Source organism: Pleurodeles waltl, chromosome 11 (genome assembly GCF_031143425.1).
Source record: "Pleurodeles waltl isolate 20211129_DDA chromosome 11, aPleWal1.hap1.20221129, whole genome shotgun sequence".
Taxonomy (NCBI): domain Eukaryota; kingdom Metazoa; phylum Chordata; class Amphibia; order Caudata; family Salamandridae; genus Pleurodeles; species Pleurodeles waltl.
In genome coordinates, this window is record NC_090450.1 from 6,130,451 (window position 1) to 6,156,059 (window position 25,609).

Here is a 25,609-nt window from a genome sequence, read left to right on the forward strand (position 1 = left end):
GGTCACAACACAACCTTCTTGTTGATGACATTCTAAGTGAGTGGAAAGCTAAAGAACATCTCCCTTTCTTAATTACATGAAGATTTAATCAGAACAATAGTGAAAAAAGAGAATCAAATGTTGCATACATTAAATATAAACATTCCTGAAGGAATAGGGCTGAGCACTCTCCAAAGATGTAACTCTACAGAATTAATACGTGCACCATGGTCCAAAGGACTCCATGGTTTGAAGGGTTATGATACGAAGTCCCTCGGCCCCAGACGCGCTCCTTGGGGAGTGCGATGCAGGGAGTGTGAATGAAAATGTCCTTCGATGGTGAAGCCTGAATATGTGAGTAAACATGGTTTTACCTAGTACTGGAGAGCTGGTGCAGTTAATTCTAAGGGCTGAAGAAGCATACACGGCAATTCAAGTTTGAAGTCCGGAAAAGAAGTCTTTGAGGAGTCATCAGTGCACATTGGCGAGAAAGAGGTGTATGTGCTTGATTGTGGGACTGAGGGTTGAACAATATCTGATTGAAATCAAATGAATGAGTATCCGAGAAGTTTTCCAGTCATGCCACAGTAAGTGCAAGATAAACTAAAGTTTAAGGAAATTGTTCTGTGCTTATATATATTAACCAGAACTCTTTTGTTTTTAATGTTTGTGCCATGGAGCCAGGAGAAAGGAAGAAGGCACGTTTTACTGACAATGATCTGTAGTCCTCGTCCGTTCGGATGCAGTGAATGCCGGGTTGCCTAACATGAAGTGTGGCTTCACTGCTAGCTCCACATTGAGATGGACATCCCTGCAGGGTTTGCACATTCTGTGGGATAAGTGTTTTTTGGACAGCCAGAGCTAGTGCACTTAGCAAAAGGTCAGATGATCATGAAGGTTTCTTCTCTGAACCGGGAGCAAATTCTGAAGTTTTGTCCTGTGAACATGTGAACATAGATGTTTGAACTTCCAGCTGGTGATTGTAGGTGGTTGGTATTTCAAGTTGTAGGAGCAGCTTTGCATGAAGAGTTTGACTGGAGTGATGTCTATGATGTTTACCCTGTAGCAGGGATGATCCTATTCAGTGTAGAGTGTGATGGGTAATGTGTGGGGTCTTGGAGAGGATGCCTCTTGCAATTGGTGGCCAGAGCAGGGTGCATAGGATGCAGCAGATGTGAGCTGCTGGATGAGGATCTAGATCTCTTGCTGTAGGTCACGGTTGACTGGAAGATAGCACTAGATGAAAAGTAGAGTTTATTAGTATCTTAGACTCCATCTTTGCAAAAAAGTACTTTGAGGGCATTTCTTCGGCCCGTGTGTGTAGTTCAGTGTTTCTAAGTAGAGCGCGTTTCTTTCTTCACATTGGGTCTGGGTCTGCTCAGTCGAGTACCGTTGCTCTTTTCCCACATGACCCATAATCATACAATCACATTCCTTTATTCTTTCATTCACATAAGGGACTCACACACTGCTCACCTTGCAGGAAAACACATTGGAGAAAATCCCACAATGCACTTGAGTCAAAGTGACAATGACTATAATACAGCAGTCATCACCTCCTTATCCCCCAACTAAGTCCTGTTAGTGTTAAGACAAGCCAAAGGGAAGGGAGAAGAACAGATTGGCAATTTATATTCCTTCCTCAGGAAATTAGCTGCTGTCACTACTGGAGTAGGGGGCAGGGCCTACTTACTAAGGGATGGCAATTCCTGTTCTAAGGATACCGGTTATGTTACGTTATGTTATGTTATAAGATTTGTAGAGCGCATAGCTGACTCAGCAACGAGGCACCACAGCGCTACAATGGAAAAGCAGACTGCAGAGAGGCAGATCTATCGCAAAGGGCCGCAGGAAGCACCTGAGAGGAAATCAACCGGGTCTTCAGGATTTCCTGAAAGACCAAAGATTCAGGACACTGCTAATGGGCCAAGGGAGCGAATTCCAAAGTGCAGGGGCCGGACGACAGGAAGAGCGGCCTCCCACTCGGATTCTCTTAGAATGTGGATCAAAAGCCAGATTGGAATCGGCCAAACGCAGTGGCCACGAGGGCACGTTCAGGGACACAAGATTGGACCAAATGTGCACCCCCTGAAAAAATGATCTTATGAGTAGCGCACTGGGATTTAAACTTCACATGCTTCTCAACAGGGAGCCAGTGTAGTTTGTGAATGAGGCCAGTGACAGAATAGCACTTTAGAAGCGAGAACAGCAGCCTGGCCACAACATTTTGTGCCAGCTGGAGTCTGCAAATCACAGCCTTGCTGGTTCCCAGGTCATTCAACCAGGAAAGAATAGTTGCCAGAATAATTACTTGTTGGTTAGGAGGATCAAAAAATCTGAGAATAGTCCAAAGCACAAGCCAACCACTGATGTCACCTGTGCTTCAACAGTTAATGTGTAATCCACCCAGACACCTAGGTTCTTAACCACTGACTTAGGACGAGGGGGACACCCAATGAGGAAGGCCACCAGTGGTCACCCGAAGAGTGGGTGTCATTGCCTAAAAGGACAATCTAAGTTTTACTAGAATTCATTTGCAAACAATTAGCCTCCATCCACACAGCATTGGCTAACATTCTACTTTGGAAGTTGGCCATGTCAGACGTGGGGTTGTTGGAAAATGAGAGCACGAGCTGGGTGTCATTCGCATAGGACACAAGGGTAAACCCCTACGTTTTCAGGACCTGAGACAGAGGTTGGATATATATTTTAAACAAGGTAGGGCTCAGGGCGGAACCCTGGGGAACGCCGCAGTGCAGGGTGTGCAAGTGAGAGCTATATGGGGGAGGGGGAAATGACCTGGAAGGAACAATCAGAGAGATAGGAGGAAAACCAGGCTAATATTTTAGCCAGTATTTTCTCTGAGTCTTTTATGTAAAGTCTTCGTTGCTTTGAGTTGATTCATTTTTTTCTATCTTTTGGAAACAATTTAAGAAAGCTTAATTGTAATTTTCTTTCATCATCAAATCCATATTATTTTGATCCATTGTCGCGGGCCCCTAAAAGGAGGTTTGCCCGTAGGCAGGACCACCTATGCCAAGCTCCTAATGCACCAGAGCAGATTTTTGTGAGACACAGGGCCTGATTCAGACCTTGGCGGACGGCGGAGGCCGTCCGCCAAGGTCCCGCCGACAAATGACCGCACCGCGGTCAAAAGACCGCGGCGGCCATTCAAACATTTCCGCTTGGCCGGCGGGCGCTCTCCACAAGAGCGCCGGCCGGCCCAGCGGAAATGCCCCTGCAACGAGGACGCCGGCTCAGAATTGAGCTGGCGTAGTTGCAGGGGTGCGACGGGTGCAGTTGCACCCGTCGCATATTTCAGTGTCTGCAAAGCAGACACTGAAATACTTTGTGGGGCCCTCTTACGGGGGCCCCTGCAGTGCCCATGCCATTGGCATGGGCAATGCAGGGGCCCCCAGGGGCCCCGCGGCACCCCCTACCGCCATCCTGTTCATGGCGGGTTTCCCGCCATGAACAGGATGGCGGTAGGGGGTGTCTGAATCCCCATGGGGGCGGAGCGCGCTCCGCCGCCATGGAGGATTCAATGGGGCAGCGGTAAACCGGCGGGAGACCGCCGGTTTACCCTTTCTGACCGCGGCTGAACCGCCGCGGTCAGAATGCCCTTGGGAGCACCTTGGCGGTGCTCCCGTGGTCGGTGACCCTGGCGGTCACCGGCCGCCAGGGTCAGAATGACCCCCACAGTGTCGAAAAAGGCTCTTAAATCGAGCAAGATCAAGGCTGAAGACCGCCTCATTGAGGGTGCCACGGAGTTGCTCAGTGAGTGCAAGAAGATCCGACTCCATGCTGGGTGATGGCCTCAAAACATTCTGGGATATATCCAAAACCTGAATGTCTTCTAAGAATGTTATTAACATGGGTCCTCAGTAAGTCAAGATTAACCCAGAAAGACATACTCGCACTACGCAGGGCACACAAGATAGGTAACCCTGGGCAGCCAGGTAGGAAACAGCACTGGTAAGAATGGAGGTAAAGGAACGGGGCGACCTGCCATGACCAATCAAGATAGAAACCGTGGAAGCTGTGTGAGCCAAAGTGACCGCTTGAGTGTATCTTTTTCGAAAAGAACAACCCAAAGGGAACAAACTGTGTGTGGGTATTGTGGAATGGGCCAAAAACATAAACCACTGCCGTGCTCAAGGGGAAAACATGCCCGGATAGCGGATCACTAAATCACTTTGTATATATAGTATAGTATGGAGGACTTGTCCATTGAGAAGAGGAACAGTGGCAGCCGGGGTACATGTCATGCACTTCTCATTGCAGACACGCAGTACTGGACACCACCAATAGAAGAATAAATGCATCTCCAAGGATTCACCACAGTGGATGTCAGTGAAGGTGGGCTCATAATGTGCTCCATTGACTGAGGTAATGCTGGCAGAAAGACCCTACCTAGATGTGATGTCAGAAAGTATGAGCTAATGCCCATTCACAGCTATTCTAAAGCGTGCTTGATCCACTTGAGTGATGGCCTATATGTCTGTGCACTTCAATCCTGATTCTGTCTGGGCTGCTTTTACTGTTTGTTAATTCCACCAAAGGTAAAAAGCAATAACACAGTCTGCATTTATTCCTGGGCAAAATACCATATAATTCCACGTTTTCTTGATAATGCATTACTCATGGAGGAAAGGCACGACTTCTCAAAGCCATTCAAGGAGTTTTGTGCCTACACTTTGCAAATACTTTAAAAAACAGGCACATGATTTATGGTTCACAAAACATGACTTGAGGGGGTGAGTGATTACATCGATTTACCCTCATTATCCATGGAGTTATGCTTCATTTTTCAAGTAAATGTTCAGATTATCTTTATAATTGACTTGGTAATTAACGATACAAATGGGACTGAAGCAGAGCCGCACTGACATCGCGACTGATTACCTGTGGTTCCAGAGTCTGCAAGGAGAGGGTTGAGCGGGAGAGATAACGAGGAGGTTTTTCCCACAACTGTCCCCCCCCCCCCTCCCCAGCTGAGCTCCTCCGTGTGGTGCCCGAGGATCGCCTGGCTCTCAAGAAGTTACACTGCAGGGCCCCCACCAGGCTACTTTTAATGATGAAAGTAGTTCTAAGGAAACTTTTACATCTGTCTGGAAACAGGAAGATGGATAAAAACCTAAGCAATTGTAAATCAATACTTTCCTATCCGACCACCGCATTTTATCTGTGTCCCGAAGTAAACAACTCTGTCTTTGCTATGTCTATGAGCAAAATATTAGCGCCTTGAGGACTTTGGCCGCTCCCTGTAAAACCGATTTGTAGCAAAACATACTCTATTGCCAGAAAAGAAGCCACGTCGCAAGCCTTGTCCTTCTATTCGGCTCCAACCCTAAGCGACACCATTAGATTGCTCCCACCAACCTCACCACGCGTGAGACCCAACCCCCCGCATGGAAGGGCCCTGGTGTCGGCATCTTCTTTGTAATGCTGCTGCTACCATAGAAACACCCCAATTATATTGCAACGTTATTTGGAATCTGCATTATAAAATGTTTTTCAGTCACTGAATGTGCCTGAACATCCAGCGAGGTTGAGGCTAAGAGGGAGACTTACTTAAAGGACCATCACTACTAACTATTGTACTCAGTCTTGACTTTTAATCCATGATACCCACAGTAAATGTAGTGATCTCCGCACTCTGGTTGAATATAATGCATTCCCGTGATGAAACAAGATTTTCTTTGTCGGACTTTTCTTTGGCACAGGTAAGAGTTGGGCAAACAGTGTGATGCTGTGACGTCACTTCAGGGTACCAGCTGCCCCCTGTGACCCACGTGCTTCCTCCTCCCTTAGAGTGCAGGGTGTAGGTTAAGTTCAAGCCTAGAACTCCTGGTGTCAGAATCCTGAAACTTTGCTCCAGGTGCACAGCCGGATTACACCCTGCGGAGGCCCCTAGAGAGTCGAAATTGCGCCCCCCCCGCAAATTGTCACCTAATACGTTCTTAATTTTACCAGTCAACAATTCTAATAAAACCATTTTATTACACAAAGCTAAACATTACACGTGCGTGGTGTGCACTGAATTTTTTTACAAACTGACAGGTGACAGAAAATGAGCTTTTAAGAGACAAACTGTTGTGTGAATCTGATGTCTATGGGTTATTTACTTTATGGCATTAATGGGTAATTACGTTAATACAGTATTTTCTCTGGGTCTTTAATGTAAATTCTCGTTCCTTTGAGTTGATTCATGTTTTTCTATCTTTTGGAAACAATTTAAGAAAGCTTGATTATAATTTTCTTTCATGATCAAATCCATATTATTTTGATCTGTCCTCGCGGGGCCCCTAAAAGGAGTGGGGCCCTAGGTCGGTTCCTACTTTGCCTATTTGGTAATCCGGCACTGTCCAGGAGGGTAGACTTCAGGCAAGGCATGTAGATACGGCAAGAAGTGTCAGGAAAGGATAACATTTCAGAGGTAATAGTAGTGTGGTGTGAAGTGCGCAAATAAATAACTCTGAAAATAAAAGACAGGATTCACATTTTTGGCCAACTTCATCAACCATAAACCTCAGAAGCTGAGACATCAAGGAATGCATATGTGTTTTTGAAGCGAATAGTAACAAAAACCTGATTGTTGGTGGGTGAGATGAGATGGGATAACAGTAAATACTCTAGACGTTATGGTGACCCAGGCTGTCCGTGTGACATAGTCTACAGAAGGTGGAGGGCACACAGTGTTTTTTAAAGGCCAACCTGAAGGTGTTGGGAGGGTGAGCAGATCCCAAGTTGATGGGTGTGGAGTTGGGGGAGGGGAGTTTTACTTCTGAAGCATCCCAGGTAGGAGAATGCCTGCATGTTGTGGAAGCCCAGAGGGGCTTGAATGTGGTGACTTGATGCTGTGGAACAGAGTAAATGATGGGCAGGGGAATACATGGAGTTCTCAGTGGAAAGTGGAGGTGGCCTGTGGCCCATGAACATATTTGAACAACTTCCCAAGGAGACTCACATGATACCTTGGAGGGGAAGAGACTGTGAATTACAGATCTTCTGGCAAAATTGAGTCATTTTCGTTGATAGTGGGGGCCAGTGAGAGCAATCCAAGAGGACACTTGTGGAGTATCAAAGAACATAAAGAATAGGGAGGAGAGATTTAAACTGCAAGACAGGATGAGTCATTGGACAAAAGAGGGTCCATGATTAACATTACGATACATATCAGTCCTACGTTGAAAACAACGTCAAAAGGAATTCCCCAACACAGAGATATAGTTTCTCTTGAACTTCCTGTAGGGTTTAGACACACTTCTGGAAGTGGCGAGGAAAGGTCCTGGAGGAAACAGTATCAGCCTTGAGTCAAGGATGGCTTTCACCTGAAGGTGGTGTCTCACCTCAATGCTCTCTTTCCCCTGCAGCCCTCTTCAATCTGATCCCGGTGGGCCTCCGTGTGGTTGCCATTCAGGGGGTGAAGGCAGGTCTCTACGTGTCCATGAATGGCGAAGGCTACCTCTACAGCTCGGTGAGTACATTGTACTGTGTGAGGCCACCATCATGTACACAGCTTGCATGTAAGAGCAAAGTGTGATGGATGGCTTCTGTGCAATGCGGTTAATGCTGTGCCGTCTCAAACTTCAAGATCTTTCACTAAATTAGGATGCACAACGTGTCCTATCAATTTAATGAAACCAAGTTAATCAGAAAGCATCTTTGGTGGTTTTGACTTTCTGCATGAAGCACATTTTTCTGTGGCAATGGATTTTTTGCTGTCGTATCCCTCTGTACTTCCTCAACAAGTTGCTACACTAAATGAGAAAGACAGTTTGTGGTAAATGCGAGGTGGTAGCAGAAAATGTTGTTACCGATGTCTCAGTAAAGTGTCAGTTTCTGCCTCAGTTTGATAGAAGATGTGACCCAGTTTGCCCAGGATCTTGCATTGACACATTTGAACATATCTCACATGACTCTTTCTGCCCAAAATCATTGGTCATTTGCAAGAGACCATTGTTTGAAGTGGGGTAAAGAGTACACCTATTGGTACATTTTATATCCAGTTGAGAAAACTTCATAGAAGTATTGACTTCCATCAAAAAGGTTAACAAGATCCGACCAATTAAAGTATCATCCATTTCACCCTACATCAGCTCCCTGGATAAATCCAGTTGAGTACATTCTTTTTATGTACCTGTGTAATGGTTTAAAACATTTTACTTAAGCCACAGGTGTTGCACAGCTCTTGCTGGGAAACATTGAAAGTTGTAAGGACCCTGTGTAGACACATGGGACGAGGAAGCAGTTGGCCAGTTGGATCCTGAGACAGGAGTTTTGGATGGTAAATTAGGTGTACCAGAAGGTGATCTTCTAACAACACCAAAACTGATGGGAGACATGAAGCGGCTGACACAAAACATACTCTAGCATTGGACTATAATAAGTTGGACAAATGTATAACCACACCATATACACATGACTCCACAAAGACGACAATACAAGCAGAGAGCCTATGTCCTGCTTCTCAAGAAGGAAGTGCCCAGATAGATTATCTGCTGCATGCATGGTTCTACAGGAAAGATGGGGGTTTTCATACAGGGATGAAAGATACATAGGTGTTATTTAAGTGCCATGTGCATACCTCATTTAGTCGTCATTGGTGAATGTTTGGAGCTGTAGCTCTACCTCGTCTGACTGAGGCATAAAGCATCAGCCCACATGCACCTCTAACAATGGAATAGATACTGCCAGACATAAATGCAATGAAACACAGCACAACACCTACCTTGGATGAATTCCTGGTCGAATAAAAAAAATGGTTCTACAATTATTGATAAATTATAGGAGGTGCGTGGTGAGGCTCTTTAATCTGTTATTCTTCCAACAACTATGTGTGATCTGCTGATATTAGTTGAGAGGGGTCTTAATACCCACTATCCATGTCCAGTATGTAAGTAGAAACCCTGAGTAAGGTCAGGGTGACTAGAGTAAGGAGGGTGGTCCGTTCTATGGTGAGTTAAGGTCTGTTGGGTTTTGTTCCACAGAGAACTAACCTGAGACATCCTAGTCATCTTGCATGTGTACTACAGATTCTGCAGCATAGTGCAGATGGCTTTGCTGTCACCTCCCTTGACCTAGAAAACACATTTAGCACCCCGGGGTTAAGGACCTTGCTATGAGTCTGGTGGTCAAAAGGCAGCCAGCATTGCGGTGGCGGTCGGACCGCTGTGGGTGTGGCAGTCCCACCACAAATTACGAGGTTGGCAGACAGACCTGCCAGGCTTCCGCCATGCCAGCCAGGATCTCCATTGAAATGACGGCGGTGCAGGTTGTAATCAACCAGGACAGCCGCTAAAGTCAGCGCCTCCCTGCTGATTACCACCTTGTCCAACCTCCATGAAAAGGCTGGTGGAGAACGAGGGCAGGGCTCCACCTTCCCCGGCACCCCCGAAATGTGCACTGTCTTCTGTGCAGACAATGTTGTGCAAACAGTGTGCATTTCGAGGGTGCGGGTCCCCCCTGCCCTATTATGAGCCGAAGGCAATGCTGCTGCACCTTTACCACTGAGCTGATGGGAGAAAACCTTGGTTCCCACCGTCAGCCCAGTGGACAGGACATAATAGGGCCAGTGGGGAGACCACCACCTCGACAGCAGTCTCATCACCACGGGTCTGGTGGTCCGCAACCCTGACCGCCAAACTCGTAATCAGGCCCTTAGTTTGATGAGTGCTTCGCTTCAAAACTTTACCTTTGCCCCACACACTGGCATGAACTGGGTTCTCTATTCGAGTCCTCTGGCTTGTGATAAATTTGAGAAAATAATTTTATATAAATAGGGACTCCAAAATGGCACCACAGAGGGCTGTCCAAACTTTGCATTTCTGTTATCCTTTGTAATGCAACCAGTAGGGGACACTCGTGGCAATGTGATGGATTGCTGGGAAATACACCTGGGAGACTATAATCAGATGTTTTCACTCTATTCAGCTACAGGAAATAACAAAACCTTCCAGGCTGTTTATGAGCTGCCGTGCTAGCAAGTAGAGATGTTAAAAGACTCTCTGAGTGGAGAATGAGTCGGCCATGGTGTAGTCTTACATGCTTAGGAATCAAAATACATCCAGGAAACTCTAGAACATAAGATTGGTAAGGTATAACTAGGCTTAATAACTCTGACAAACTTTGGGTGAATCTGTCACTTTCTTTGATGGGTAGTGCCTTACTGGACAGCATGAAAATGTTTGCGCTGAGCCTGTACGTGCTCCATGGTGTGACGTGTAAAGTCCTGAAAGCTAAAGTCTGAACCTTTGGTACCACAGTTTTAGCTATGCTGCACCTGGCAGTCAGACTTAGGGCCAGATGTAAAAAGCAATTTTACCAGTCACAAACCGCCCATCGGTAAAAGGCTTCTGGCCATGTACCATCCCTGTTTTGTGAGCCGGTAACCTGTTACCGACTCGCAGAATAAGGATTGCGACTCACTATTGGGAAGGAGCATGCCAAGGACGTCTCTTCCTAATAGTGACTTGCAGACCCGTGCATGATTCTTTGCCGCCAGGAATGTGGTCGCAAAACAATCGCAGTTACCACTAACTACAATTTGGTGGTAACCCATTCGCAAACAGGAAGTGGTTTCAAAGGGACCCCTTCCCCTTTGAGAATGTGGGCTCAAACCACATTCAACAACCATTGCCTACTCTTAAAAAAAGAAAATAAACGCTTTCAGTTTTCTTTTTGTAATGCATCCCATATTTCTTTAAGGAAAACAGGCTGCATTACAAAAAAAAGATTGCTTTATTAAAAAAGCAATCACAGATGTGGCGGTCTTCTGACCCCGGCAGGACACCATCCCTGTGATTGTGGCCATTCCCAAATGGGTTGCAAATTGCGACCTTCTTCATGAGTATTAATGAAGCAGGTCTCTTGAGACCCATTTGGGAATCGTAAACAGTGTTAAACACACTGTAACACACAGCAGTTTACAATTTCCCAATAGCCAATCACTGGCATTCACAATTAGGAAATCACAAAGTGTTTTTTTTGTTATTTTTATACATCTGGCCATTACATACTTTGAAAAGTCCTTATGAGTTATAAGTATTTCTCATCCAGATAACGATCTATGGGCCCAAGTACAACCATTACAGATAGCGGCTCGCAATTTGCATTTTTTATGAGTTGCAAATTGTGAGTCACAATCTGTAATGTACAATAGTGTGTGAGACGCTGTTAGTGAATCTCAAATGGGTTCCAAAGGACCTGCCTCATTAATATTCATGAGGCAAGTTGCAAACTGGGTCAACAGACCACCGTGTCTGTGCCGACTTTTTCAGTAGAGCTGTTTTTTTTTATATGTACCCTGTTTTCTTTAAAGGATAACGGAATACATTTCAAAAATAAAAATCAAAGGTTTTCTTTTAATTTTTTTATAGTAGGCAGTGGTCTGTGGGACCTCTGCCTGCTCAGAAAAAAACATTTTCGCTACAAATCACAAAGGGGAAAGTGCCGTTGGGGACCCCTTCCCATTTGCAAATGGGTTCAAACTAATTTGAAATTGATGTTAGCCATGATTGTTGTGCAGCCACAATCATGGTCAGAAAACAATCATGGGCCTGTGAGTCACAATTAGGAAGGGACATCCTTGTTCGCCCTTTCCTAATTGTGACTCACAATCCCTGTTTTGCGAGTTGGTAACAGGATATCTACTCGCACAATACAGATGGTACACTGTGCAAGGCCATTTTGCAGTTGCAAACGATAAAATTTACCTTTTGTGACTGCAAAATTGCTTTGTACATTGGGCCCTGTGCACGTATCCTCACAGATACTGTATGCTTCTGTGAGGTTGTGTTGTGAAAGATTGTGCCATGGAATATCAAGCCTAGGAATAGTGTGGTAACATATTATCGTAGGCAAAATGCTGGAGGACTAAATAGTAAAGAGTAAATGCATATAGAGGAAGCATACATTTACTATTGCAAACTCCACATCTGTCTACCTTTAAGATATACATATTGTCAAGGTACATGTATGTGGAGGTGGTTTGGCAAACTTCTAAATACTTACCCCTCGATGTTTTTTCTCTCCATAGTCTGTCAATGAAATTAATGTACCATGATGTTCCATACTCGAAATTTAGGATGTGCATTTTGGATACAAATGTCGGCAGGCACGTATAGGATGATGGGCTGAGCCATCTATGGTGGCCCATGAGGTCGCTGGGAGTAGCGCATACCCGCTTCTACTACAGTCATAGGTGTGGGAGACATCTATGCATGGGAGAAAAGGGAGACAGCGTATTGTGTCGAAGAGAAGCTATAGGACTACCCGCTTTTATTGAAGACGAAGAGCGAAGGAACCGTTACAATATGGATTTAGGGTGAGTGCGTGGCTGAGGGACATATTCTGTGCATCAGGAGCATATTTATCAAGGTTTTAGGTTGCCCGTGCACCACGCAAGGTAAAGCGAAACCTACATGAGAATCACCGAGCCACACGAGTGGTGCTTGGTAAACTGGAGTGATGTAAGGCAGCAAAGTCCCATGCTTGCATCACGCTTCCCCAGTGAGGCATTCCACAGGTGGAGAGCAGGTGTTCCCACGCATCACCCATGGATTCTGGTTCCTTTCCTGCTTTACCATGAGTGGTAGACCTGTGAATGCATCAGTATACAACACCTTCCCAGGGGAGGCGTAAAGAGGTGAAATATCTTTAATTCTCCTTGTTTTTTCCTCTTTCCACGTCTGCTGTACTCTGCTTGTTTTTGTGCAGGAATCGGCCCTGTCGAGGGCTGTCCACTCTACCACGTGTGACTTGGACTGTGAATCTCAATTGACTAGGGAGGGGAGAGAGCAGTTTTAATGGTCGAGAAGGTATCTACAGCATAAGGCTTAAGTTGGTGCATGTATATTCTTGCATACGGGGCATCTGAGCCCTGCCTTTCTACAGAGAATGTACCCGGATGGCCCACCTTCCAGCCAGGGAGCACTGGCAATGCAGATTAGAAGCACAGGGGATTGCAGCAAGGAGAGAGCACTGGAGGAAAGTTATTCACTGAGGTGAAGCTCTGGCAGGACGTATGGTACAGTTACTGCTCAATATTGTATCCCTGGTTACACCCACGCCTAAAACATGGTACGATGGAACATAAATGCATGGTTCTGTGAATAGTGTAAGGACCGTATCTAGGCGGGTGAGGCATTTGAGTGGTCCATCATGGAGGAACTGCACGCACATTGAACATGTACATTTCCAGTGCTGAGGGAACTAAAAATACAATCCAAGGATTTAGGAAATTGCAATTAGGGAATCCCATGCCATTTGTTCCAATGGGCCGGATTAGCATTTCCAAAATATTGATATCCTATTAGTAAATAGCTGTTTTGGAAATCTTAAACCAAGGATGCTTATGGGAATAAGGACCCCCGCCCCCAATGCACTGCAAAAATAGAGGTGCACATCTAGGGCACACATATACCCTAGAGACGTGTCTGTGATCTATCACACTTTTTTAAAGTATCTTCAGGTGCTTTTTTTTAAATTTCACACGGTTACCGTCAACTTGGAGTCAATGGTAATTGCATTTCCAAAATGCGAAATTCACATTTAGAAAATGCTCTGTACATGTGCATAGCAATCGCAAATAGGTGATCCTTATTTGAAATTTTCTACTTAGGTGATCGCAAATTGAGATTTCTACTGGGTAGAAATAGTAATTTGCGACCACTTATATGGCTTTGTAACTCCTAGAAGCTGACATCTTTATCACAGAGGTCTATCCAGAATATTCTAGCACGCAGAAACTACTTGTGACCGAATACCAGACGCAAGAGCACATCGCAGAGCTGCTTGAGAACATGTAACCAGGACACACTGACAGGCTACACAGTTGGATTTTTATATTTCCCGTGTTTAGATCGCACAATACAACCATAGTTAGATGAAATGACTTTGCCCCAAATGTCACTATTTTTATGGTCACGCAGAGAAGCTGATATTGAAACCTGAGGGTCATATTAGATACCGTGGAGCCCTGTTTTGCACACGAGCACGACTGCTTTGAGTGTTCTCCCAGCAGACCAGTAGTGCATCCTAACAAGAAAAAATGTAGTATTTTCATCATCCGCTATCAGCATTAGGACAGTGTTCACAGCAGATGGATATGCACCACTCTACGTTTATCTGGATGGCGTCACCTTGATACCTAAGAACGCCCATGTAGTCTCACTCTGCATCCATCTTCGTGGTGGCACTAAGATGCCTCCTCAAGGATAATGTGCATGGTGCCTTTGTGGATTTTGGTCAGAACCTGAGATGAGTGGGGAGTTATGTGTAAGATAAGTGTTTGTGGTTGTAGATAATCCTCCCTGATCCACACTTCATCCCAATATTTGTAAGAGTTTGTAGGACTTTGATAGTTTAAATGACTCTTGAGTGGTACCTGTGATCGAGCAGTCAACGCTCATTCTAGGAGGTGAGTGGGTTTGAGCTCAGATCACTTTTGGGGGGAGTTGTGGACAGGAGCACAGCTGGTGTCACACATCAGAGGGGTGAGTTGTGGGCAGGAGCACAGCTGGTGTTACACTTCAGAGGGGGAGTTTTGAGCAGGAGCACAGCTGGTGTTACACATTAGAGGGGGAGTTGTGAGCAGGAGCACAGCTGGTGTTACACGTCAGAGGGGGAGTTGTGAGCAGGAACACAGCTGGAGTTACACGTCAGAGAGGGAGTTGTGGGCAGGAGCAGAGCTGGTGTTACACGTCAGGGGGAGTTGTGGGCAGGAGCACAGCTGGTGTTACACGTCAGAGGAGGGAGTTGTGAGCAGGAGCACAGCTGGTGTTACATGTCAGAGGGGAGAGTTGTGGGCAGGAGCACAGCTAGTGTTACACGTCAGAGGGGGGAGTTGTCGGCTGTAGCAATGCTGGTGTTACACGTCAGAGGGGGAGTAGTGGGCAGGAGCACAGTTGCTGTTACACGTCAGAGGGGGGACTTGTGAGCAGGAGCACTGCTGGTGTTAAATGTCAGAGGGGGGAGTTGTGGGCAGGAGCACAGCTGGTATTACACGTCAGAGGGGGAGCTGTGGGCAGGAGTAGAGCTGCTGTTACACGTCAGAGTGGGAGTTGTGAGCAGCAGCACTGCTGGTATTACACGACAGAGGGGGGAGTTGTGGGCAGGAGCACAGCTGGTGTTACACGTCAGAGTGGGGGAGTTGTGGGCAGGGGCAGAGCTGGTGTTACACGTCAGAGGGGTGGGAGTTGTGGGCAGGAGCACAGGCGGTGTTACATGTCAGAGGGGGGAGTTGTGGGCAGCAGCACAGCCGGTGTTACATGTCTGAGGGGGGAGTTGTGGGCAAGGGCACAGCTTCTGTGACACGTCAGAGGGGGGAGTTGTGGGCAGGAGCACAGCTGGTGTCACACATGAGAGAGGAGAGTTGAGGGTAGGAGCACAGCTGGTGTCACATGTCAGAGGGGGGAGTTGTGGGAAGCAGCACAGCCGGTGTTACATGTCAGAGGGGGGAGTTGTGGGCAAGGACACAGCTTCTGTGACACGTCAGAGGGGGGAGTTGTGGGCAGGAGCACAGCTGGTGTCACACATGAGAGAGGAGAGTTGAGGGCAGGAGCACAGCCGGTGTCACACGTCAGGGGGGGGAGTTGTGGGCAGGAGCACAGCTGGTGTTACAAGTCAGAGGGGGAGTTGTGGGCAGGGGCACAGCTGGTGTTACACATCAGAGGAGGGAGTTGTGGGAATGATCACAGCTGGTGTCACACATCAGAAGGGGGAATTGTGAGCAGGAGCACAGCTGGTGTGACACATCAGAGAGGGTAGTTTGGGCAGGAGCACAGCTGGTGTTACACGTCAGAGTGGGGAGTTGTAGGCAGGAGCACAGCTTCTGTTACATGTCAGAGGGGGGAGTTGCGGGAAGGAGCACAGCTGGTGTTACATGTCAGAGGGGAGAGTTGTGGGCAGGAGCACAGCTGCTGTTACACGTCAGAGGGGGGAGTTGTGAGCAGGAGCACAGCTGGTTTTATACGTCAGAGGGGGAGTTGTGGGCAGGAGCACAGCTGGTGTTACACGTCAGAAGGGGAGTTGTGGGGAGGTGCACAGCTGCTGTTACATGTCAGAGGGGGGAGATGTGAGCATGAGCACAGCTGGTGTTAGACATCGGAGGGGGGAATTGTGGGCAGGAGCACAGCTGGTGTTACACATCAGAGTAGGGAGTTGTGGAAAGGAACACAGCTGGTGTCACACATCAGAAGGGGGAGTTGTGGGCAGGAGCACAGCTGGTGTCACACATCAGAAGGGGGAATTGTGAGCAGGAGCACAGCTGGTATTACACGTCAGAGGGGGAGCTGTGGGCAGGAGTACAGCTGCTGTTACACGTCAGAGTGGGAGTTGTGAGCAGCAGCACTGCTGGTATTACACGACAGAGGGGGGAGTTGTGGGCAGGAGCACAGCTGGTGTTACACGTCAGAGTGGGGGAGTTGTGGGCAGGGGCAGAGCTGGTGTTACACGTCAGAGGGGTGGGAGTTGTGGGCAGGAGCACAGGCGGTGTTACATGTCAGAGAGGGGAGTTGTGGGCAGCAGCACAGCCGGTGTTACATGTCTGAGGGGGGAGTTGTGGGCAAGGGCACAGCTTCTGTGACACGTCAGAGGGGGGAGTTGTGGGCAGGAGCACAGCTGGTGTCACACATGAGAGAGGAGAGTTGAGGGTAGGAGCACAGCTGGTGTCACATGTCAGAGGGGGGAGTTGTGGGAAGCAGCACAGCCGGTGTTACATGTCAGAGGGGGGAGTTGTGGGCAAGGACACAGCTTCTGTGACACGTCAGAGGGGGGAGTTGTGGGCAGGAGCACAGCTGGTGTCACACTTGAAAGAGGAGAGTTGAGGGCAGGAGCACAGCCGGTGTCACACCTCAGAGGGTGGAGTTGTGGGCAGGAGCACAGCTGGTGTTACAAGTCAGAGGGGGGATTTGTGGGCAGGGGGACAGCTGGTGTTACACATCACAGGAGGGAGTTGTTGGAAGGAGCACAGCTGGTGTCACACATCAGAAGGGGGAATTGTGAGCAGGAGCACAGCTGGAGTGACACATCGGAGGGGGTAGTTGTGGGCAGGAGCACAGCTGGTGTTACACGTCAGAGGGGGGAGTTTTAGGCAGGAGCACAGCTGCTGTTACATGTCAAAGGGGGGAGTCGCGGGAAGGAGCACAGCTGGTGTTACATGTCAGAGGGGAGAGTTGTGGGCAGGAGCACAGCTGGTGCTACATGTCAGAGGGGGGACTTGTGGGCAGGAGCACAGCTGGTTTTACATGTCAGAGGGGGAGATGTGGGCAAGGGCACAGCTGGTGTTACACGTCAGAGGGTGGGAGTTGTGGGCAGGAGCACAGCTGGTGTCACACTTAAGAGAGGAGAGTTAAGGGCAGGAGCACAGCCGGTGTCACACCTCAGAGGTTGGAGTTGTGGGCAGGAGCACAGCTGGTGTTACAAGTCAGAGGGGGGATTTGTGGGCAGGGGCACAGCTGGTGTTACACATCACAGGAGGGAGTTGTGGGAAGGAGCACAGCTGGTGTCACACATCAGAAGGGGGAATTGTGAGCAGGAGCACAGCTGGTGTGACACATCAGAGGGGGTAGTTGTGGGCAGGAGCACAGCTGATGTTACACGTCAGAGGGGGAGTTGTAGGCAGGAAGACAGCTGCTGTTACATGTCAGAGGGGGGAGTCGCGGGAAGGAGCACAGCTGGTGTTACATGTCAGAGGGGAGAGTTGTGGGCAGGGGCACAGCTGGTGCTACATGTCAGAGGGGGGAGTTGTAGGCAGGAGCACAGCTGCTGTTACACGTCAGAGGGGGGAGTTGTGAGCAGGAGCACAGCTGGTGTTACACATCAGAGGGGGGAGTTGTGAGCAGGAGCACAGCTGGTTTTATACGTCAGAGGGGGAGTTGTGGGCAGGAGCACAGCTGGTGTTACACCTCAGAAGGGGAGTTGTGGGGAGGAGCACAGCTGTTGTTACATGTCAGAGGGGGGAGATGTGAGCATGAACCCAGCTGGTGTTAGACATCAGAGGGGGGAGTCGTGGGCAGGAGCACAGCTGGTGTTACAAGTCAGAGGGGGGAGTTGTGGGCAGGAGCACAGCTGGTGTTACAGATCAGAGGAGGGAGTTGTGGGAAGGAACACAGCTGGTGTCACACATCAGAAGGGGGAGTTGTGGGCAGGAGCACAGGTGGTGTCACACATCAGAAGGGGAATTGTGAGCAGGAGCACAGCTGGTGTGACACATCAGAGGCGGTAGTTGTGGACAGGAGCACAGCTGGTGTTACATGTCAGAGGGGGGAGTTGCGGGCAGGAACACAGCTGCTGTTACATGTCAGAGGGGGGAGTTGTGGGCAGGAGCACAGCTGGTGTTACACGTCAGAGGGGGAGTTATGAGCAGCAGCACAGCTGGTATTACACGCCAGAGGGGGGAGATGTGGGCAGGAGCTCAGCTGGTGCTACATGTCAGAGGGGGGAGTTTTAGGGAGGAGCACAGATGCTGTTACACATTAGAGGGGGGAATTGTGAGCAGGAGCACAGCTGGTGTTACACATCAGAGGTGGGAGTTGTGAGCAGGAGCACAGCTGGTGTTACATGTCAGAAGGGGGAGTTGAGGGCAGGATCACAGCTGGTGTTACACGTTAGAGGGGGGAGTTGTGGGCAGGGGCACAGCTGGTGTTACACGTCAGAGGGGGAGTTGTGAGCAGCAGCACAGCTGGTATTACACCTCAGAGGGGGGAGTTGTGGGCAGGAGCACAGCTGGTGTTACACGTCAGAGGGGGGAGTTGTGGGCAGGAGCACAGCTGGTGTTACTCGTCAGAGGGGGAGTTGTAGGCAGGAGCACAGCTGGTGTTACACGTCAGAGCGGGAGAGTTGTGGGCAGTAGCAGAGGCAGTGTTACACGTCAGAGTGGGGGAGTTGTGGGCAGGGGCAGAGCTGGTGTTACACGTCAGTGGGGGGAGTTGTGGGCAGGAGCTCAGCCGGTGTTACATGTCAGAGGGGGGAGTTGTGGGCAAGGGCACAGCTGGTGTTACACGTCAGAGGGGGGGTTGTGGGCAGGAGCACAGCTGGTATCACACATGAGAGAGGAGAGTTGAGGGCAGGAGCACAGCCAGTGTCACATGTCAGAGGGGGGAGTTGTGGGTAGGATCACAGCTGGTGTTACTGTAGGAGGCTGGCCTGGCTTGTAGTGGGTACCAGAGGTACTTACACCTTGTGCCAGGTCCAGTTATCCCTTCTTAGTGTAGAAGAGGTGTTTCTAGCAACTTAGGCTGATGGAAGGTAGCTATGGCAAAGCAGCTTAGGCTGAACTAGGAGACATGTAAAGCTCTTACTATACCACTGGTGTCATATGCACAATATCATAAGAAAACACAATACACAGATATACTAAAAATAAAGGTACTTTATTTTTATGACAATATGCCAAAAGTATCTCAGTGAATTCCCTCAGTATGAGGATAGGAAATATACACAAGATATATGTACACAAACCAAAATTATGCAGATAGTAGCAAAAGGAAGTAATGCAAACAATGTAAAGTTACAGTAGATTGCAATAGGAGCACATAGGTATAGGGGCAACACAAACCATATACTCCAAAAGTGCAATGCGAACTACGAATGGACCCCAAACCTATGTGAGCTTGTAGAGGGTTGCTGGGACTGTAAGAAAACAGTGAGGGTTAGAAAAATAGCCCACCCCAAGACCCTGAAAGGTAGGTGTAAAGTGCACCTACAACACCCAGAGAGCACAGAAGTCATGATAGGGGGGTTCTGCAGGAAGAACAAACACCAGCAATGCAACAACAGTGGATTTCTGGACCAGAGTACCTGTAAGACAAGGGGACCAAGTCCAAGAGTCGCAACAGTGTCGAGAGTGGGCAGGAGCCCAAGAAATGCCAGCTGAGGGTGCAAGGAAGCTGCCACCTGTTGGAAGAAGCTTGATGTTCTGCAAGAAAGAAGAGGACTAGGAACTTCCCCTTTGGACGATGGATGTCCCACGTCGTGAAGAAGCTTGCAGAGGTGTTCCCACACAGAAAGACTGCAAACAAGCCTTGCTAGCTGCAAGGGTCACAGTTAGGGTTTTTGGATGCTGCTGTGGCCCAGGAGCGACCAGGATGTCGCCACTTGGATGAAGAGACAGAGGGGTGCCCAGCAACGTAGGGAGCTCTCACAGAAGAAGGTAGCCCTCAAAAAAAAAATACTGGAACATAGACTTAGAAGAGGAGTGAACCGGAGTCCACCCAAAGTCACAAAAGGGAGTCCCACGACACCGGAGGAAAACTCAGAAGGTTGTGCACTGCAGGTTAGGGTGTCGGGACCCAGGCTTGGCTGTGCACGAAGGAAATCCTGGTAGAGTGCACAGGAGCCGGAGCAGCTGCAAATCACGCGGTACCCAGCAATGCAGTCTAGCGTGGGGAGGCAAGGACTTACCTCCACCAAACTTGGACTGAAGAGTTACTGGACTGTGGGAGTCACTTGGACAGAGTTGCTGAGTTCCAGGGACCACGCTCGTTGTGCTGAGAGGGGACCCAGAGGACCGGTGATGCAGTCTTTTGTTTCCTGCGGTTGCAGGGGGAAGATTCCGTCGACCCATGGGAGATTTCTTCAGAACTCCTGGTGCAGATGGAGGCAGGATACCCCCAGAGCATGCACCACCAGGAAACAGTCTAGAAAGCCGGCAGGATGAAGCGATACAAGGTTGCTAGTAGTCGTCTTGCTACTTTGTTGCGGTTTTGCAGGTGTCCTGAGCAGTCAGCGGTCGATCCTTTGGCAGAAGGTGAAGAGGGAGATGCAGAGGAACTCTGGTGAGCTCTTGCATTCGTTATCTGGTGAGATCCCCAAAGCAGAGACCCTAAATAGCCAGAAAAGGAGGTTTGGCTACCTAGGAAGGAGGATTGGCTACCAAGAGTGGTAAGAGCCTATCAGAAGGAGCCTCTGACGTCACCTGCTGGCACTGGCCACTCAGAGCAGTCCAGTGTGTCACAAACACCTCTGTTTCCAAGATGGCAGAGGTCTGGGACACAATGGAGGAGCTCTGGGCACCTCTCCTAGGAGGTGCAGGTCAGAGAAGTGGTCACTCCCCTTTCCTTTGTCCAGTTTCACGCCAGAGCAGGGCTGGGGGATCCCTGAACCGGTGTAGACTGGCTTATGCAGAGATGGGCACCATCTGTGCCCATCAAAGTGTTTCCAGAGGCTGGGGGAGGCTACTCCTCCCCAGCCTTCACACCTATTTCCAAAGGGAGAGGGTGTTACACCCTCTCTCAGAGAAAGTCCTTTGTTCTGCCTTCCTGGGCCAGGGCTGCCTGGACCCCAGGAGGGCAGAAACCTGTCATTGGGGTTGGCAGCAGCAGCAGCTGCAGTGGAGACCCCGGAAAGGCAGTTTGGCAGTACCCGGGTTCTGTGCTACAGACCCGGGGGATCATGGAATTGTCCCCCCAATGCCAGAATGGCATATACAACAGCGTACTTTACACTGTTTGTGATTCCCAATGGGGTCGCTAATAACCTACCCCATGAATAATGATGAGGTAGGTTTCAATTTGAGACCCCATTGGGAATGGTCGCCCTCACAAATAAAGCAGTTTTTTTTTTGGTTTTTTTTAATACAGCCCATTTTCCTTAAAGGAAAACAAGATGCATTTCGAAAACAAAAATGAAAAGTTTATTTTCATTTTTTAAAAGGAGGCAGTGGTCCCTGAGACCACTGACTGCTCTGAAAAAATATTTTTGCTGCCATTCGCAAAGGGGAAGGGGTCACAAAACAATCATATATATCATCTGGATTCGGTATTAGGGAGGGACGCCCCCTTGTCACGCCCCTTCCTAGTACCGAATCGCAAAACCCAAACTGCGATTTGGTAAAAAATAACCGAATCGCAGTTTGGGCTTTGTACATCCCAAAAAGCATCTTTCAAGTCGCAAACTGGCCGATTCCTACATCTGGCCCTAAATGACGGATTTGCGTTTTACACAATTACATGTAATGTTACATAATGAGCATAAAGTTTAGCTGTGGGTACACAAGTTACTCGTGTGAACTTCGCACAACTCTATGAAGGACTTGGGAAAAGAAGGGGGAGCTGAAAGCTGGTGGAAAAACCAACAGAGCGAATCCGTTTCAATCGAAGATTTACGGTGTTTCCACCTTGATAATTCTTGGAAAAGGCACTTTCAGCCAAGGACAGCTTGTGCTGTAGTTTCTATCCACGGTAAATGCCGACCATTGTTAGAAAGTAGATCACTGACTCTCGGCGGAATGGTTTCTTAGAATGTGTCCTCGATTAAACCATTTTTCTAAGAAAATACATAGAAACCAAAGAGAGCGCAGACAAAACTAAGGTGCAGAGGGCAGGGATGTGAAGACCCCAGTAGAGGGGGGACCACTGCCTCAGCTTCATGGAGATGCCTCACTCCACAGAACCCCCTTCCTCTGCCTCCCTGACGTGCGGTGGTTTGTTGTTATGCCTCCTGGACAGCAGAGGTGGCGGGGGGGGGGGGGGGCAGCTTGATGAATAGGGGTAGAGGGGAACATCTGCAGCACTACTGGGGTGAGGGGAACAAATGCTGCATAACTGTAGGAAATATCTGTTCAGGGACACTTCCACGATAGGATTTGGGGGTGACCTGTAGCGAGTGTGGGCTAGAAGCGCAGATGCTGAGGTGGGTGGGCGGGAAGGGAGGTCATAGATCTTGCACTGCCTTGAAGACGAGGCCCAGTGACCTGAAAAGGAACAGGTTCCTTTGTCCGGTGGGTACTATCTCAATGGTCCACCCGTGCTCCGGTGAGTGCCGTGTCAGTGCCCGTGTGAAGCGTCCACCAGACAGTGAAAAGTGCCTCGAATCCTTTCATTCGAATAAAGGCGCCTCCCGTGGTCAGTTCTCTTCAAAGCCCTCTGTAAGGGCCTCTGGGCTGCCTGATGGTCATTCCTGGCCAGGGGAGCTGCCCGTGGGTGGGTGGCCGCCACTGCGAATGAGAAGGAGCTGGATGACCGTTAGAGCCTGTCCGGTGAACGGCAACGGCCTGGCACAAGTAGCACTGAATGACAGAAGCGAGTGAAGTACTTGGTGCACGCGCCTCAGCTCCCGAGAGAGGGAATGGCAAAAGTCTGCCCGTACTTGGTGCATGAGTGTGCACGCGCCTCGACTTGGAGAGAGGGAATGGCCTACAGTGGAACCAGTACTAGGTGCACAAGTGTGCCCGCGCCTGAGCTCTGGAGAGAGGAAATGGCCAACAGTGTGCCAGTACTTGGTGCATGAGTGTGCACGAGTGAGCACGCGCCTCCGTTCTGGCGGGAGGGAATGTCCAACAGTTTGCCAGTACCTGGAGCTCGAGTGTGCACGTGCTTCAGCTCCCGAAAGAGGGAATGGCTAACAGTGTGCTAGTACTTGGTGCATGATTGTGCCCGCGCCTGAGCTCTGGAGAGAGGAAATGGCCAACAGTGTGCCAGTACTTGGTGCATGAGTGTGCACGAGTGAGCACGCGCCTCCGTTCTGGCGGGAGGGAATGTCCAACAGTTTGCCAGTACCTGGAGCTCGAGTGTGCACGTGCTTCAGCTCCCGAAAGAGGGAATGGCTAACAGTGTGCCAGTACTTGGTGCACAAGTGTGCACGAGCTTGAACTCTGGAGAGAGGAAATGGTCAACAGTGTGCACATGCCTCAGCTCTATACCAGAATTACAACCAGCAGCAGATCATTCTCGCACCTCGCTGCCAAGACGTGGAACACTCTTCCCACCCACCTGCATCAGACTCAGGACCTCCTTACCTTCAGGAGACTTCTCAAGACCTGGCTGTTGGAGCGGTAGCAGCCCCTCCCACCCCCACCTCAGCGCCTTGAGACCCTCACGGGTGAGTAGTGCGCTTTACAAATCTCTTGATTGATTGATTGAACAGTGTGCAAGTACTTGGTGCACAAGTGTGCACGCGCCTCAGCACCAGAGAGAGGGAATGGTCAACAGTGTGCCAGTACTTGGTGCACGAGTGTGCACGCGCCTCAGCTCTGGAGGGAGGAAATGGCCTTCAATGTGCCTGGAATGTAACTCTGGACTTGGGGGGGGGGGGGTCCAGGGTTTTTTTGTTTCTTGTTTTTATGTACTGCCTCATGTCTAAGAGCCTTTTCAATGGACTTGAAATAATGCAAGGAAAAACAAAGGGTTCAAAATGTATAGGACACTCAGAAAAAAATAACAGCTGCCGGACTATGAGAAGCAAAGTTTAAGTGAAAAATGTGAGTCAACTTAGGGTTTTAAGTATTTATAGGTTCCCTTCTGGCTCCCCGGGTCAGGGGCGTCACACAGATCCCTGGAGCCCCTTGTGCAGGGGTCTCACCAACCCTCCCGGAGGACCCCACATAACCCTTCAGGCAGCCCCCATTCAGCCCAAGGCCAATGAATATCTGTGAGATGTGAGTGATTCAGGGGCCACTGTTAATCTTCTGTGGGGTGGGGCAGCGGTGAACGGGGGCGGAACTTGGGGGGTGGCGTTATTTTGCTTTATTTGCATTCTTCCACAAAGAAGGAGCATCTGGTAAGATCTGTCATTACCCAGAAAGCGAGTTTAAAATTAAAGGGAAACACAGTCACAACTTCCAAAATCAAACAAACAGTATAAATTCCCATGCATCCCTGGCCAGTTCACCCCTCCACCCCCAACCCACCCACCCCTTTCCTGGCGAATGCGGTCGTGGGGCAGGTACCCCATCATCATTTAACCTGAGGTCCAGCATTGTCCTGTGGGAGGGACCCCAGTGAGAGCACCCCACAGAGCACAGTGCTTCCCTTTGCCACAGCCCCTGCCCATGAGACCCTTGGCTTCAACCAGTACACAGGGTTGTTACCTGGACGTCACCACCTTTCCCATCTTAGGTGTTTGCTTTTTTATCTTAGCGGGACACTACTCCATAACCTTCACTCTTTTTGTAACTTAGAACTCCACATTAAATACTGATTTTCTGTCGCACGTGGGCTCATTCTATTTTTTTTACAACTTTCATTTCATATTTTTAAAGCGCAGCAGGACCGATATGGGTTGCTTGGTTGTTAGTGAAAACCTAAAACCCATAGAAAGGAAGACGCCAGTGCTTAATTTGAGCCAGAGGTTTCCGGTGCAGGGCCCCAGTACTCATTTTTTAGAGCGGCACTTATTTTTCTCCATCAGGCATTTACTGAGAGTGAAAGACACATATGGAAAGATGGAAGGAGAAAGACGAAAAACCTTTACAAAGGAAGAAAGCTGAAAGAGTGAGGCAAGGGGCAGGGAGTGGCTGTAAATGGATTAAAGAGGCCCCAGATGGCTTCAGGGTTAGGCTGCCTCAGTATTCTGTGATCACACATATGCATGTGGCAGCCCAGTGCTTAATTTGTGCTTGTTGGATCCGGTGCTGAGCACCGGCACTTGTTTTTGAGGGCCGGCTCTTAGTCTTCTGCCTCAAGCATTTACTGCGAGAAAAAGACACACATGGGAAAGACGGAGGAAGACAAAAATGAAAAAGTGTCACAATGGAAAAAAACCAGAAAGCTGCAAGAGTGAGCTAAAGGCACAGGGAGTGGCTGTAAATGGATTGAAGAGGCCAGAGATGGCTTCAGGATTACGCCGCCTTAGTATTTTGTGCACGCACATTTAAATACAGCAGCCGCATGCTTCAGAGGAGGGCTTT

At 48.9% G+C, this 25,609-nt stretch overlaps 1 protein-coding gene across 5 annotated transcripts in view; it reads left to right on the forward strand.

The window, feature by feature from the left end:
* FGF12 (fibroblast growth factor 12) overlaps positions 1-25,609 on the forward strand; it is a 646,321-nt gene that overhangs the window by 431,504 nt on the left and 189,208 nt on the right. For all 5 annotated transcript variants that reach the window (XM_069212770.1, XM_069212769.1, XM_069212771.1 and 2 more), the window contains exon 3: positions 7,356-7,459. In XM_069212770.1, the coding sequence (XP_069068871.1) occupies positions 7,356-7,459 (104 nt within the window). The remainder of the gene's footprint in view (positions 1-7,355; positions 7,460-25,609) is intronic.